This window comes from Haliaeetus albicilla, chromosome 22, assembly GCF_947461875.1.
Source record: "Haliaeetus albicilla chromosome 22, bHalAlb1.1, whole genome shotgun sequence".
NCBI classification, from domain to species: domain Eukaryota; kingdom Metazoa; phylum Chordata; class Aves; order Accipitriformes; family Accipitridae; genus Haliaeetus; species Haliaeetus albicilla.
This window is the reverse complement of record NC_091504.1, coordinates 19,563,231-19,580,323: the sequence shown is the minus strand read 5'-3', so window position 1 is coordinate 19,580,323 and position 17,093 is coordinate 19,563,231. Positions and strand designations below refer to the sequence as shown.

The window sequence follows — 17,093 nt, the reverse complement described above, 5'->3', positions numbered from 1 at the left end:
TCTGCTATACAGCCTCAGCCTCAGACACATAGTTCTTTTGGGACCAATTTGAGAGGAAGCCATTCATGACAGTTTCTTCACCACGCCTAGCAGCAAATTAAAAATCATGATGCACTCTAAGTTGCAAGTTAAAGATTCATTTATAGTCAAAGGAGTCTTCTTTATTATTTTTTATTTGCCAATTCCTTGTTTTGAGAACCAAAGACCCATATGTCACACTACTCTGAATTTCCATCTCCCAACAAGTAGGAACTTCCCCCCTTTAAGATACTTAAAGACTTCCCTACTTTAGCTACATTAGTTTAACTACCATTACTTTTTAAAAAGTGCTTTTAAAAGATTTCTTAATTTAATGCAAGTCATTAGAAATATTTAACTCTGAACAAATAAAAAAAAGTTTAGAGTCTTTCATCCATTTTTTCCTGTTTTATCCTACAGAGGCAAGTTTACATGTAGATGAGCCTCACATCATTACCCCAGAACTCTACTCCACACTTCTGCACTTGATTTTCTGAGAACCTCCGTGAAAACTTACAATGAAGACAAAGCAGCAACACAAGGCAAACACAAACAGATTAAACAGAGGAGTCAGTAAGAAATAAATTTACTATATCAGAAGTTTAGCCTAAAGCACAATACTTATCAAAGGAAACATTCAGTCATGTAACTGAGCAGAGCTTGCTGTTACAGGGTATTGCACGCAGGAAGGCCAGGTCCTAGAACCACTCAGCACTATGAGCGCTCTAGGCCAGCTTTCCTACAGAGTCTGTTCCCTCCTGGACCACAGGGATATCCAGAGCTGTAACAACAGTTACTTTAATATTCCTAGGGTTTTTGTTTGGTTTTGTTTTGGGTTTTTTGGGGGGTTTGGTTTTGTTGGTTTTTTGGGTTTTTTTGGTTTTTTTTAAAAGAAGAGCTGAGCAAGGTATTGTTAACTAAAGCAGCTCCTTCTCCCCAAAATCCCAAAGAAAAACAAGCAGGCAAATTAGATCTGAATGAGTAGATTCTACTGTGCAATCTGTATTTGAAATGGAAGCTTTCCCTTTAAAAAAACCATATGAACAGCTACTATAAAATGTAATTGTGCAAAAACAATGTAACGGAAATAATTTTCTTACACAGTAATTAAAAACCCAGAACATTACAAAGTAATAATATCATACGTATTGTATTACTTTGGCATACAAATAAGTTAACATCAGAAGGCCCAGTAGCTACACTTACAGTAATGATTTAATTCTGACAGGGTGGGTGCTTTTGAAGCGAGTTTCTTGATTGCTCCACAATGCAAAAAGTAAAACACGTAAGATGGGACTGTGTCAGAGCACATGAACTGCGTTTCTTTCAGCTAAAAAACACCCTAACCCAGGCAATGCACTGCAGGAAAAACACCTAGCTGCTTTAGCATCAAATGGGCATTCAGCCCACAGAACCAGACTAGAGCTTGTCCAAAATAACTTATTCTATCACTCAGAGGTGCACAAATTTGATGGCAGGTCTTCAGCAACACCTGCTTGATCTTATTGGTCTGCCCTGCTAATATTGCCACAAGCAGTGCAACCCTGCATAGGGCAGGAGTCTAAGCTCAGCTTATGACAAACCCAGCATACATTACTATATACGTTATGCTTATTAATCCTTGCTTACATTTGGGTGGAAGGGGGATAGGAAATAAGATGGGAGCCGCCTCATGTGAAAACAGGTTTAGTCTACATTTGGTTAGGTATAAAAGGATATAATTTTCACAGTTTTCAAAATTATTAAGTTTAGATAGCTTGCATTCTGACCGATGTGAAGTGAGAAGACAAGTTAAATACAGCTCCTGTTGCTCATTCTGAAAGGGTCGGAGCCACAATAGTTTACTATTGAGTCCCTCCCTAAACAGTTGTTTCAGAACTCAGTTTTGCTATTTACACTTGCCACTATGCATTTGCTTTTCCCCATCTTCACCCAATGTTTCTTACAGACAGTCAATTCACAAGAACACAAAGTACACAGGATAAGCTGACAGCTGTGACCAGCCTCAATTTGTTTCTGTTTATGAACACTTGCTGTTATTAAGTATCTCAGTGAACATTTATATCAATTCGGGTTGAATACATAGCTTGGAGTTGGGCTCTACTATCTAAAAAAATAATCATCATGGGATCTTTTCCTCTTTAAACAAAAAGACAGCTTCTCTCTTGCTTATGCAGGATAATAATTCTCTTCACACTGAAAGTGAAATTATCTGTCCTCTGTTGGCAGGACTGTATCTAGAAGCCTCCTAACTTGCCATCTCACTTTCCACACTTTGGAAGGCAGCCTTTTTTCTTCTACAGAAGAGACTACAGTAAACAACCCCCCCCCGCCTTTCCTTCCACAGGACAGAAATGAACCTGTACATTGATGGTACTTTTATGCAATATGTATGGCTAATGAAAAAACATCTTAAAGGTGGGATGCAATTAGCCTACACTCCTAGATAACCCACACAAACAGTGCAGACTCTGGTTCCTTCCCCTGACAAACAGCTCCCATGGCTACTGGCAGATCTGCTGACTGGATCTAGTCTTACATTTCCAGCTTCTTAATTATTACCTTGATACCTCCTTCACATGAGCTTCTACAGAATAAGAATGTCCTAAACTTCAGTGGGTTAATTTTCAAGTTCTATTTTTATAAGTGGAATGAGAACAAAGTCTGCCAATTTTAGCACACCTATAGCTTTGTCTGGAGGACCTCAAGTTATTTATTTTACAAGTATTCCTTGGAATGAAACAGGCAGTAATGTTCTTGATTATTCAAGATAATAATAGATAAATGCAATACACCTAGAGAACTATAGCTAAACAGACATCTTCCAACACAGACACAGGCATATCATCAGTATATGAACTTTCATATGCTTTCTGACCAGGGCATTACTTTAACTGACCAAGGACACTACCTTGAGTTGTTTAGCCATTGCTTCGATAAGTCCCAGAACACATGTAAAAAACCAAAGGATTTTATTCAACTATTTCGCAGAAAGTTACATCCTGATTTAATGCTCTGACACAGGGGAAAAAAAAAACCCAACCAAATTCTTATCAATTTAATCTATATTTGTGAAGAAAAAGTGTTAAAGGTACGTGAATTGACAAAACCAATGCAACTCAAAAGATGATGGTGACTAAAAGGAAAGATTAGCCTGAAGAGGGGGGTGTAAATTTTATGTTGACAAGTGGGTGAGATTCACAAGTTTGACTTGCATTTTGAGGAGGATAAAGGTTATTTAGCTATATCAGTTTAACGCTTTTCTGATTTGAGGCCACGAAGAACTACAAACAGTTAAAAACACACAGTAATCTCAGTGACTATTAATATAAATTCTATTAATAGGTCATAACCAACTCTATTAATGGCTTTGTGGTATCTAACTTCACCATGCTACTTTCTGCAGTGCTACACACACAAGCTAATTTCTTTAAAGAAACTCACAGACAGACTTTGTAAAGACTGAATTGTCAAAAGGCAGAACAAGCCAGATCCAAATATAAGCAAACAAATACTGGTAAGGTAGAGGAGAGGAAGAATGAACTTCAGCACAAAAATATTTCTGATTAGCAACTCTGCCTAACTCACCCTTTCCTCAGATTCTTCAAATACTGCTTGACCCAAGGTTGGAAGAGCTACACCAATAATACATGGCATTCTCCACAGATTCAGGAAGCAGCCATATAGCAAGGGTCTGCTCAAAAGATTGTAGTTTATTCTCTTGACACCCTGAGAGCAGGCAGTGTACCAAGTAGTTTGCCCCCATCATTTTAATATTTGGGGCTTCACAGATTTTTTCAAGAGGAAATTTTAAAGAAAGTGCTTGCTAATCCTTCCTTTCTACACAAGGAAGAATTAAAATGAATTAATTTCAACCTAGTTTAACTATACTTGCCTTCATTAAGTCAGTTATTAAACTTCAGCTTATCCAGCTCTATCCATTTCTGAATGCCTATATGTAATACAGCTTAACAGCAAAATGGGAGGCTGAAAAGTTTCAAGACATGTAACCCTCCCCTTCTACAAAGGCCTCTTCACAAGTTCTCAGTTTTGCAAAATTACAGTCTTTATGTAGGAAATCAAGCACTCCCATTGTCTTCTACACAAAACCCAAAGTCATAATGAACTATCCTCCAGACTTCAAATAGGATTTATCATTCTGCATCTTCCTTTCCTGGCAGGTTAATCTTTGCTCCTGTTATATTCTTGTTTGCTTCAGTGAGAAACAAAACTCTTACCTGACAAAACAGTGGGCAAGAAGAAAAACCCAGCTCAGAGGGTTTTAACCCCAGATTAGTTTAAGCAAGCCATTGAACTTTACTTTTTTTTTTTTTAATATGTGTATTTCCAAGAGTATTAGTATTAAGAAATTAAGATTGCTAAGACCTACTTATTCCCCCCTCTTGTCTGTGAGAAAGATTAGTCGCTGTGGAGAAGATTGTACAGTAGAACATACTAGTATCATTTCAGACAAATACAACAACTAAGGAAAAGAAATCAAATTAGATGACAATTTCACAGCTTGTTTTAAGAAAGATATGCTCACAGAGACATAAACAAGTCACTATCTAAACCTGAAGAATCAAAGTCTACTTGCATTGCTCACAGTAGGGAAAGTTATCCTCTTTAAAAGAGTTAAAGTATTTCAGCCAATCTAAGGTACATTTGCAACATAGAGCTACTTAAACCAGCAATATAATAGTGAATCTTCTGGCTGCTATAAGGCACATAAGTCATCCTTCATTGCCCAGCATGCCTTTTCTTGAAATTAGTAAACCTGCTTGTATTTAACCAACATTTTATCAATGTTTTTCTAAAAATTTAGGAAGAGTTGCAACTTAATTGATGCAACATAAAACATATCCCATTTTGCAACACTGTTGCCGTCAGGCTATAGCTAAAAAAAAACCAAAACAACAAACAACACAAAAAAACCAAAACCCAAACAAACCACGACCCCCAACAAAAACTGACAATGCTACAGTTTTAGAGTACACAAAAATCAAGAATATTAAACTACTGCTCTCTTAATTCTACAGTTTTGCCAACTTCTGTTTTATTGGCAAGTAGCCAAGTATTCTCCAACCAAAATACTATATTTTAATACACATTAAATACATAATAATAATAATTTACAGGCACAAAATAGAAAAGCAATCTCATACTGCATCCTAATGAACAATTTTGTTTTCTAAATTTAAAATTAGCTAAACCAATAACTCAGGCTCACTGATGTATACTTGCTTCAAAAGACATCTAATTCAACAACAGGAAAAGCTAGATAGATGAAATCAGCAGCCACAATCTGCTCTAGTAATATTAAAAAAACTCAAATGGGCATCACAACATTTATTTTGAATACATAATACAAAAACTAGCAAGCACACCACAGTTATTTTTAGAAAACTGAAGTGATTTGAGGAACAGTCTAATAATGGTCAGTTTAACAAAAAGATACAAGAAATAGCAAGTTCATTAGAATACAGATTTTAGATTCACACAACAAGCAGTTTTGCTAAAACAAGTAACCAATATGCCACTTCCAGCCAAGTTCCACATTAGTAGCAATGAGTGCATATCAATCAGTGTTTTAAAGTCAAAATGGCACCAAGTCACAAAAGAAAATACACACAGAAGTTACAAGACATACCAGAAAACATCTAATAATTTTGATGACATACTTGTAGAAATAAAATAGCAATTGTAACTAGGCGGAGACTAGTTATTCATAGCAACTAATAAACACTGAGTCATTATCTTAGTCATTGTCCTGTTAGTTCAGCATGTATTCCTTCCTCCATTTAGGACACAGCAGTTATTTTCAAAACAGACCAGATAAAGCACGCTTCTTCAAAGTAGTCAGCTACTTACCATGAAAACTAAACTCTCCATAATTAACAACATTCAGAGAACATATAGTTTCTCTACAAGAAGAAAAGAGTTCTCACCTGAGTGCATATGTATAGCCAGTGTTCTCTGGCAGACATTGGGGAGGAGTGTACGTGTGTAGACGTGAAAAGTCCATGTTGACTGTTTCAAATCATACTGTAAAAGGTGAAAATAAAGTAATGCAATGACTTAAAATTACATAAAGTCAATGTAGGAGCCCTTGCATTGTTCAGCCTGTATTAGGAAGTATTGGAAAAAAAAAAAGCTACTGTTACCAGAAATATGGAGCTCTCAATATTTCAGCAGTATTGCTGCTAGTGCTAGATATCCCTTATCATTACTGCATAAAGTTCAATGTATTTCTGACCATGACTGTCTTTACGATACTCTATTTTCAGCAATTTCCAAGTTCTCTGGAACATTACTGTAATATGAACCAAGCTCTTATCACAACTCTACCACAACACTTCCACAGGAACTAAGTTATGCTAGCAACCCCAAAAGCTAAGCAAGCATAAAAATTTAAAAAAACTACATAGCCATGCTTTCAGAGACCTCTTCACAATGAGTTTTGCTTTGAAAGCCCATTGAGCAACACACAGGCTGTTCTGTGCACCAACAAAGTGTAACACAGATGAAACTTAAGAAAGTTTTTATATATAGTCAAATCATTTTACTCTACAACCTTTGAACACCATCCACTACGCAGCAAGGGAGTTTCCTTCATTTCACATAAAATTCTAATATTTGGTATCGGTTACTCTATTCCTGTCATAAAAAACACTGAATACACACCCTAGCAGAAAAGCCAACTGCAAAATGACTCACATGGCTAGAATTAGGTACATTTTCCAGAGCGCCATCCACTTCCAAAAGAAACCCAACAAAAACCCCACCAAAACCACCAAACCAAAACCACCCTACCAACACTCATAAAACTTTCCATGGAGTCTTTGAAAGGTATCATAGCTTTAGGAAGAAAATAAAAACTGATGTTGTCATATTGAGAAACTGTAGGGCTGCGTGGGTGACTACTTGTGGCGTTATGTACAATTTGACTTTAAAGTTCAAAATATTTGCAAAAAACCTTGAGCCCTTCTCATTTTTTTTTTAGCCACAAGAAAAGTTTTGCTTTCTAGAAAAGATTCCTAGATAGCAGGTTATTCATGGTTAACAAATAGGAATTTGGCTATCCTGGATTTGCATGGTTAGCAAAGCAGAATCTTGGCTATTTTCAGATTATCTACAGCTCCTGTTTCAGCAGTAGTAAAAGATATTCCACACAACTATAATGACATGCCTAAACTAAGGTAAAAATATCCCTAGCTATGCTTTAATTCTTATAATCAAAACATCAACAAGTATCTCATTTTGGGGATGCACTTTGCTATGCTGAAATAGGAGCTTTCATTTGTATAGCTACATATACATAAAAAAATAGAGACAAAAAGCAGCGAGGTACAGGTAATCGCAGCTCAAAAAGAAATCCCTACACGTAACATTAAATGCTCTTGGTCAGTCAACCTGTAGCCTCCAAATCCTGATGTCAATAAGGCAGGAGGATATTTCCATTACTACTGAAGACAGAGTTTCCTTCTTGTTTTTAAAAATCAAAACTTGCAGGCCTAAACATTGTAACTTTCTGAATGCAAGCACCTCTCATGCATTTGTGGGGTTAATGAAAAATAAGGTCTTGCCTCTGCTATTTACACGTCTTTTAATGTCATAGAGAAAGCATTTCCACTAAGTGATCTTTCTCTACGCTTAGTTCACTTGTCCCAGAGCCATGATGCTTCTGTTGGCTTGTATATGAAATTAGTTGTTTGTTTAGAGGAAGCTTAAATCAGTAGTGCAGAAGCATTAGCAAAGAAGTCTTCTAATTCTCTTGCAGCAAATACTGCTCAAAGACATAACAGCTGCTGCCACACTTTAAGAACAAAGAAGAGCTCATTTTAGAACATAGGAAACGGGGACCAGAGTAACAATTCCCCAGTAATGAAAGTGGAAATACAGTTAATTTCAAGGTGAGGGATATTGATAACATCAGAGAGCACTTGTTTTAAACAACAGCAAAACAGATTTCTTGGACATATGCCAGTTGAAATTCAAAACAATGATTAAGGTTGATCTGTTTAAATTGGTCCATCCCAATAGAAAGATTTTGAAACTGCAAGCTAGGGAAACCTCTGTTTAGTTTCCACCAGAGCTGATCTTGACTGCTCAGCACGCATCATTTCATCAATAAACCTAGTTTTTACTGGCAACTCAATAGCCGATATCGTGCTTTTGACACCCAGCAATATTTTCCCACATGGAAAGCTAGGCTACACGAGTGAGCTTTCAGTAGCTACCCAACTCCTCCTTCTGCCTCTGCTACTCATATGGGCCGGGCAAAGGCAGACCTTGAAAAATAACATATTGACACAGTTTCTTTCCTGTTCTTTTTCCCTTCCCCATCGGTTCTCTCCTTACTTGATTTCTGAAGAAAACAAATGCTAGAATTTACATCACATTCCTTATTTGATAAGGTTTGAAATATATCATTAAGTTAGTACTAGATAAAATATGTACTTGACAATGGCACTGTTAACTGAAAAGCCTTGAAGGAATTTATGCGTAGGTCTATTAATAGCTGGTTTTCATAGCACCAAGATTTCCAGTAAAGATAAAAGGTTTGCCATCTGAACACCACACAGTTAGAAATCACTCTTAGAAAATTTAGGGGCTTGGTGTGATTCACTGGTTGTCTGATGCTCTAAAGTTAATTCAGACTCAAAGGGAAAAACCTTTACTCAATTTTTCAAAGCAACAAAACAGGCTTAACTGACTTAAACAGAACTTGAAAATAATCTTCAGAGATAACCAGCACAACTTTCAAAACCAGGCATCTAAAATTTACTGTGAAACTAGATTTAAAAAAAACCCAAACACACCTGGCTACTAGTTCAACAGCGTAATTTCTTCAGAACAAAACCCACAAAACAAACGATCAACCCAATTTATTTAGAAATATTCTACGTACTTATTACAGCAGAACTTTAACAGACCAGGGGTGGGTAGAGGACAGTAACTCCCTCTAATTTGTTCACTCATGTTTAACAGCACTCCACCTTTCATATATTAATTCTTGTAATTTATGAAACTTTCATATACAACTGGAACGAAGAGACATGTTTATAAAATATTTTGGAAATCTAAAAATGACAAAACATGGCAGAGAACCTTAGAGGTAGACATAGCACTTAGTTCCAGTTTAAACACTTCTGGGTGCCCAGCAGGTTTCTGATTTAGGTACCATAGATTTTTGTCTGGACTCAGATTCATGGAGGCTTTTAGTATCAGCTTTGCTGCAAGCATTACCAGGCCCAAACTTTAAGTAGCCTTTTTTCCTTCTTCAGAAGCCCATAAACATCGATTTCTAAGTACAAAGGGATATATAGTGAAAGAACTAAGCATGTAGTTACATAAAACCCCCCAAGTAGTAACAATACATTTATAAGACAACCTAAAGGCAATTAAAGAAAAGCACACATTTCAGCCAGAATGCTAGCAGACACTAGGTGCACCTCAACTTACAAGCTAACTTTCACATTCCTGCAGAGGAGACTGCTGGATTATTTGCTTTTTGGGGGAAGCAGACAACTACCACCATCTCAAGTATCCTCTCTCCCTTGCAATTCAACTGAATCAGCGTTAGGGTAAGTCAGCAGAGCAGAAGGGCAGGAGAAGACACAGATTCTGACTTGGTCAGAACAGAAGGAAGCACAGGGACACCTGTAATCAGTGCAGCAGAATTTACCTTTGCACAAAGCCCGTTGGCAGTCTCCAGAGAATGTGAAGCATCTGAATGGCATGAGACCGCATCACTACCTCATAAGCCTGTTTATCTGAAAATCACTTTCAGAATCAACCAGCCTCAATGAAACCCTAGTACCGCTGCAGCAAAATTCCGGCTTTCATGGCAGGTGATGAGATGCTCTGGTAGTGGCCTTTACGCACAGAAGCATGGCGGTGGGGGTGTTGCCAAATACATGTTGTATATACACTACAAGCACCTGGCAAGGACAAGGATGAACCCCCACTTATGTCTTTTGGGGTACATAGACTTCCACAAACATACTATCTAGGCATTTCCTCATGAACACCTCTTGTGATAAAGGAAGTGGTAAATCTCCATTTCACAAATGGGACCTTGACAGAGTAGAAATATTCACCAGGAAGTCTGTTAGAGAATGAGAAAATTTGCAAGAAAGCATGTTTTATATTTTACATTACAAGGGGTAAAAAAATTATACATTTACAGTCTTAGAGAGATGTTGGTAGTACTACTTTCAAGCAGAACCTATTCTATCCTTACCTTTTAAAGCAATCAAACTAAGTTTAAGTCATTATGATTTAACATACTAATGCCACAAAAGCTAAACAGACCTTTGGTCAAGTTATTAATAACAATGAAACTGGAACATGCAACCCTATCAGCTCCTGAGAGCAAGCCATTTTTTACTTGCAATTTCAATTTTTATTTTCTACTTCTTCAGAATAACCAATAAGATTACTGGTTTTGGTAAAAAAAAAAAAGGCGAATTCCCAAGTAAATGTACTCCACAAAGAATGTTTCCACATACCCAATTAACTACTAGCTTAAACAGGCTGAAGAGCAAGGAGCTCCGAGCTAAATCAACATTTTATTAGAACACACATTCTTAAAACGTTAGTATTCCTTTAAAACAAAAACACAAAAGCAAACAACCAACCCCACCCCACCCCCAAGTAATAAAATTCGCGTTGTAAACCAGGTGTTACCATTGAGTATTACGGCAAAGATCCCCCGACACAGGTGTCCAACCGGAAGGCTACTAACGAAAAAAGAGGTTCTCCACAAAGCAGTAACATTGCACATGCACATTAAGTAGCCCCTGAAACGGTTTTTAAACGAAGGGTTGATAGAAACCAGCTATACCCTCGGCTACGGCGAAACAATAAACACGCCTGTTCATTGTTTACACGCAGGGAGCACCTGGAGCGCTGCGTGACAACCCACCGAGTCATTTTACGAGCCTGGAACCTCCAGACCGCCCCGCAATTCAATACCTACGAGGAGTTCGGTGCGCAGGCCTCCGCATTTAAAGAGGCTCGGCGTCTGCTCGAGGCCTCCCCTACCCGACTCCGCGACCTGCCACGGAACCAGGCAGCCTCAGAGCGCTCCGGCGGCTCGCCCGGGCAAGCCTCCGGCCCGGCGGAGCGGCCGGGGACGGCTGGAAGGCGCGGCCGGTGCCCAGCGCCGCGGGCTGCCCCGGCCGGGGGGCGGAGGGGGCCGGGGGGCCGCCGCGCCGCGCCCGCCGAGGCGGCCCGGGCTCAGGGCGCGCTCCCCGGCGGACGGGACATGCTGTTCCATGCCACACCGCAGGATCCCAAAATGGCTTCCCCGGCCCCAACAAAGCCCGCAGGATCCGAGGGATCTGACCCAGCCTCCCGGAGCCTCCCTTGTCACTCAGAGGCAGAGTTTGAATTCACTGGACGCGGCCGCCTCAGCCAGCCCACGGCTTTTAACCCCTTGGTTGCCCCCGCGGAGAGGGTCCGGCTCCGGAGAGCTTATCCCGCGAAGGCGGAGGGGACCCGCCGCTGGCGTTCCTCCAGCTGTAGGCTCGCCCGCAGGTAACAAACAGAAGGCTAGGTATCCGACTTGGCTGCCTCGCGTCCCTAAACCGCTTCACCGGCCCGCGGAAACAACCTCAGTATTAGCGAACCCCACAAGTCCGACCCAACGTCCTGCTCGTTGCTATTAACGAACCCCACAAGTCCGACCCAACGTCCTGCTCGTGCTATTAACGAACCCCACAAGTCCGACCCAACGTCCTACTCGTTGTAACTGACGCCTACACCTCAACGCCTGAAGCGTCCGCAACTCTCGCCGTCACCGAGTCACCGGTTGGTCAAGCAGCACAGATTTAAGATATGCGCGCCACGCTTACCAATACATCAACGTAAAAAGCCTACTAAGCTTGTCAATAAAGCCCTCCATACAGATCACCGACAACAAAGCAGCCTGCGACTCACTTCCATAATATTATTATGAAAATTAGCAAACACTAATACACCCCCGCAGGCGAGAGGGGGAATTAGACATTAAGATTAACTTGGAAATCCAACAGAAGCATTACCCTGCAATAGTCAGTTGCAAAGCACCAAGAGGGAAAATTTTAACAAAATGAGCAAAGATTTCACTTCCTTTTTGCATGATGTTAAACTGAAACCAGACCATGGGATAGCGGGATTGCACATACTGCAAAAACATGGAACCTGGAACTTGCTAGCTAAGATTTTAATTTCCTATAACGTATTATAAGCAATACCTTTTTTTTAATAAATAAAGAAACATAAAATAAGGCAAACCAAATACTTTTTCTTTCCAGCAGACATGAAACTTCTTGAGGCTGCCAGAAAACAGGCGCTGCCTCTAAACAGTTTCGTGTTTCAGACGCTTCTACCCCTGTGGTCACTGAAGGGCAACAAAACATGATCACCACACGAGGAAGACAGCTCTACCATCTCAAAACGAGCACAATATTGTAATAATCAAGTTTTGCAGTACAACTACAAGCAATTACTCACTTGGTCAGTGATGCCAAACTCTTTTACAGTAAAACCCTACCTGTTTAACAACACTCCCCACAGAAGCAGTTCACTGGCACCAGCTGCCCTGAGGTGACAACCAGGGGAGGGAACGCAGCGAAGACAGGTTTGGCATCACCCAGCACCTGACCACAACATCGATTACAGTACATTACCTTTGCAGTAAAGCTCAGCAAGCGCAGGCACTACAGCGCGCTTATCAATTCTTTATCAGAGTGGAAAGCTGCAGGTTGTAGTAACTTCTGACAAGGGAATGCTCCAAAGGCCAGGCCCAGAGGGCACCCAAGCAGGCAGAGATTTGTCTCTCTCCTTCCAGCTTAACAGCAGCCGATCCAAGCAACTTCGGGCCCTGAAGAGAGCTCCGCGCTTGACCCAACAACTCCAGCCCGATGTCCTCACGCCCTGCCGCCTTCCTCGGACCACCGGCCGAGCTGAGGAAAAGCCGATCTCCCCCCCCGGCCGGGAGGGGGATGCAGAGACCGAAACACAACGCCCCAAGGGCTCCCTCACGGGCAGCTCCCTAACGCGGCCCTGGCCGCCGGAGCCCGCCTTTGCCCGGGACCGGCCCTGACGGCGGGAAGCGGCGGGCGGGCGGGCCGAGGCGGGAGCGGGCGGCAGCAGCCGCCAGTCAGATTGTGACGGGTAAACGTGGGCGGGGGGGGGCGGCGAGTAGCGCGGCAACGGCCGGAAAGGGCTGGCGCCGAGCCGTTCGCCAGCCGCCCCCCGTTCTGAGGGAGGGATTGGGGGGGGAGGAACGCGGCCTGACCCCTGAGGGAAAGGGGACACCCTCCACCCGCCCCAGCGCGGCCGCGGGGAGGGAGAAGCTCCCCCTCACAGGAGGAGGCGGAGAGGGGAGGAACACCGCACGCACAGCGAGGCCGGGGCTGCCGGTTACCTGGCGCCGGTGGAAGGAGGGAAAGGCAGAACCAGCGGCGGCGGCGGCGGCGGCTGAGATTGGCCTCGCCCCGCCCGCTTTGCTCGAGGCCGCCGGGAGGCCCCGCCCCGCCCCGCCCGTGCGGCGCGTGCCGCCAGTCCCCCCCTCCCCCCCGTGCGGCTCGCCCCGCCCACCCGTCACCGTCCCTCACACACCGCCCCTCACACCGCCCCGGCCCCGCCGCGCAGCGCGGGCATTCCTCCCCTTCTTCCTCCTCCTCCTCCTCCTCCTCCTCCTCAGCGGACACCCCTCAGCGCCCCGGCTCCCCCCGGCCCTGCCTCGGGCTCTTCCCGCCGGTAGCACCGGCCTGCGGGCGGCCGCAGGCAAACTGCCCCCCCCCCCCCGCCTCGGTTTCCCCCCTCCACAAAATGGAGCCGTGGATGCCTCTGAGGGAGAAAGGCGGGAGAGATGAGGAGGGTTACCGCTGATCTTCGCTTCGGCCGCTGTTGCGTGGATCCTCACCGACTTTCTTTCCCAGCGTTTCCGCCTCTCCCCTCACCGTTTCCTTCCCACTCGGTCTTTTTCGGGTTTTCTTTCCCTTTCGCTTGCTGTTCGCCTCCAAGACTTCTGGCGCTGGCACAGCGGGATGGGAGGGCTGCGGGTCCCACGCTGCGCCGGGGCGAGCTTCACCCACGCCAACACCGGGTAACCGCTGGACAACCGCACGGAAAAGAAATGTCACGGGCCCGCTCTCGGCAGAGAAGTTGTGGCGTGAAAGAAGCCCCGTTGTTCAAATATTTGGGGAACGCACGCAAATAGGTTCAATCTGAAATCTGTGTCGGTCGTGTTTTGTTAAAGCTTTAGTCTCCCCGAGCCTACAGTTTTCTTGCGGGCATTGCAATGCTGCGCGCTGCGGGCAAGTACGGTTCAAATGGCAGTAAACAGAAGAATAGGGAATGTGTCACTTGAGAAAGGGTGATCGGGCCAAAAATTGTTATTTACTTGTGCATGCAAGAGAAATGACTCAGCTTGCTGGGAAAGAGTGGGTAATAAATGCATAATTATCAAATAAATAAACAGACTCTGTTTACTTGTCAGATACAAAGAGGGTAAAAGCAGCTAATCCTTAAGAAACAGAAAAAGATGCAAAATAAAGACATTCACTTAAGATGTTAGCTGACGTTGATGTAGCACTGATTTTAGGCAGTTACTGTTTATTTTAAAAGAGCTTTGCTCTAGCTTTGTGAAAGTTTTCAGATGCTGCAGCCAAAGTTGAGCTGGTCCCAGTAATACTTTGAAGCCAGCACATAATTCGGTAAGACGCGCAGCCCCTCACCCCTTGCCTCCTGCTGGCATATGGCTGAATACTTTGCAGAAAGCTAAATCACCTCACTTTTCTGACCACCCCTTCTCTTCCTGCACTTAACTCCACACCCGTTTTCTTGTCTTTAGAGTAGATAATGTTTAAGGGCTTAAGATAGTCAGGGCAAAATCACTTCTTAGTTTAAATCTCCCTGAAATTCTTCGGTGGTTTAAGGCCAGGCCTTCTGAGGGATATTTCTCCCCCCGTCCCCCTGGAGCCCAGCCAGGGCAGGCTGCGTTCTGCTCTGGCAGGACCAGGCATGTCACGCTCCCCGGGCGTTGCTGCAGCTCCCCGGGCTGCTCTGACTTGTCCCGAGCAGTTGTTTTTCCATCAGGACCAGGCCAAGAGGCTGGAGGAGGATGTCTTAGACTCCGCTTCGCCTCCGCTCCTCAGCTACGAGGAGCGATAGTGCCATTGGCTTCTAGGTTTTAAGGGAAACTTGGTCGCATGTCCCAGTTTTGTTAAAAGAAGCTGGTACATATAGGGAGCTAATTTTTTTCACGTTTCAGAAGAAACTGCTCTGAGGCAAACAAAAATCCTTTCAAGGTTTTCAGCATCCAGCAATGAGCTCTGAACATGAAGTGGGCTCACTTGATTTTATCGGCTAAACTGAAGTCTGTAGAAAAGCGGCCAATAAGAATAAAAATTGATCATATTAAAAATGTTTCAGTTTTAACACTGTAGAGAGCAGTCAGGAATTTAGGGGGAAAAAAAAAAGCTTTCTTAACTAACATCAGGTATAGGGAAACTGCAATACAAGGCCAAACCAATCCAAGGTCCACATTTCTCTAGTCCTACCTCTTCTTTCCTTCCCTTCCCACTGTGATTCCCACATTATTGCTCCCTTCCCTTCCCATTCCCAGTGCACTCCTGCACCGACACCTAGCAAACCTGTTCTGCTCCCTGTTGTGGTCCTTGCTATCAAAAGGTACAGGTCCCCACAGTGACTGAAGGTATGGACTGAAGCTGACAGAAACCAGCGTGGCAAGGTGTTTCTGACTGGTACTACTGGGTACTGGGCACGGCATGCTGCTGTGCAGGTTGGAAAGGGTGAAACGCTTCCCAGCGTTATGGAGGGGCAGCACTCCATGGGTATGTGCATCGCTGGTGAGGGGTGCCTGGAAGCCCTGGGCGGGCTGGGGGATTGCTGAGGACGGGACACTGCTGTGCCATGGGTCAGTGAGGGCACCAGATCTCTGCTTCGAAGTCTGAAGGTTGTGGGGTTGGGGAAGCCCTGAAGCGAGTCGCAGGGAGCTCGGCAGCAGCCTGGGGAGGGATGCTGGGGTCAGGGTGCTGGGGTAACGCGTGGCAGGGATGCGCTGGGCAAGGGGGATGCTGCGGATTTGTTCCTTAGTGTGAGGAAGCGTGGTGACCTTTATGTCCAAGGCTGGGGACGTGATCGTATATATGCAGTAGTATGAAAATAGCCTAAACCACCTGGAAATCTGTTTTCTCGCTCATTAAAGAAAAAGTTTCTCGCCAGCTGCATCACACTTTATGGTTAAACTTTCTCTACACCATCATTACTGTCAGCCAAAGGCAATGGGTGCTCCATACAGGGCAATTAGGTTATCAGTTAAAAGGGGGCTGCAAAGCACTTCAATTCAATTTTGCCACTAGATCCTGCCATAGTCCTGACTTACAGGGGATTTCAGACGTTAACAAGAAAAGCCGATTACACACAAGGCAGGCCGTCAGAGCAGCCGTTCTCCTCACAGCTCTCATCTGCTGCTTCATCTCAGTTACTGCTGTTCGTGAGCTTCCCCGGGGGATTGATCTCAGTAAATGGACACAAGCCTGTTAACTGTAATTTTTGTTGATCCTTCAGCTGCCTAATAATGAAGTTTTTTTGCTTTATTTTTCTTTCTCTCTTTTCAAAACATGGTTAGAACCTCACATGAAGGGCTGAGGCACAGAGCAGTCCTTTATGTGTCCACCAGGACCAGCTCTGATGCACTCTTTTAGCCAACAGTTGCTCACCTTCCCATGCAGTGATCCTAACACATATTCTGCAAATGAAACAGAAACCTGGCTCCTCTCAAATCACCAGTTGACTTCCACAGGCCAAGACGTTACTTTATATCTGGGAAGATGCTCTAGTGTTTGTGTTGTGCAGACAAGGGACTTCTCCTAAGTGAGATAAAACCTACGCAGTAACCCATCAGAACTCTAATCTCTCTAACTTTAGCTATTATAGTATAATACCTTAAATATAGTAAATAAAATAATAAATAAAATAAATTATAGTATAATAACATAAATATTATGGTTATGCTATACTATAATAGTATAGTTTTACTGTAGTATAGTATATAG

The 17,093-nt window shown here is 43.2% G+C and overlaps 1 protein-coding gene across 16 annotated transcripts in view; it reads right to left on the bottom strand.

Annotated features, from left to right (window-relative positions):
- SUN1 (Sad1 and UNC84 domain containing 1) overlaps positions 1–17,093 on the bottom strand; it is a 35,974-nt gene that overhangs the window by 18,270 nt on the left and 611 nt on the right. For 6 of the 16 annotated variants that reach the window (XM_069810194.1, XM_069810203.1, XM_069810204.1 and 3 more), the window contains exons 1-2: positions 11,003–11,326; positions 5,967–6,063 (exon numbers count right to left, since the gene is read on the bottom strand). In XM_069810194.1, coding sequence (XP_069666295.1) covers positions 5,967–6,043 — 77 coding nt within the window. In that variant the 5' untranslated portion in view covers positions 6,044–6,063; positions 11,003–11,326. Of the gene's footprint in view, positions 1–5,966; positions 6,064–10,710; positions 10,906–10,948; positions 11,334–12,695; positions 13,103–13,435; positions 13,531–13,896; positions 14,316–17,093 lie in introns of those variants that run through there. The other 10 variants (XM_069810197.1, XM_069810198.1, XM_069810195.1 and 7 more) reach the window with 10 other exon arrangements.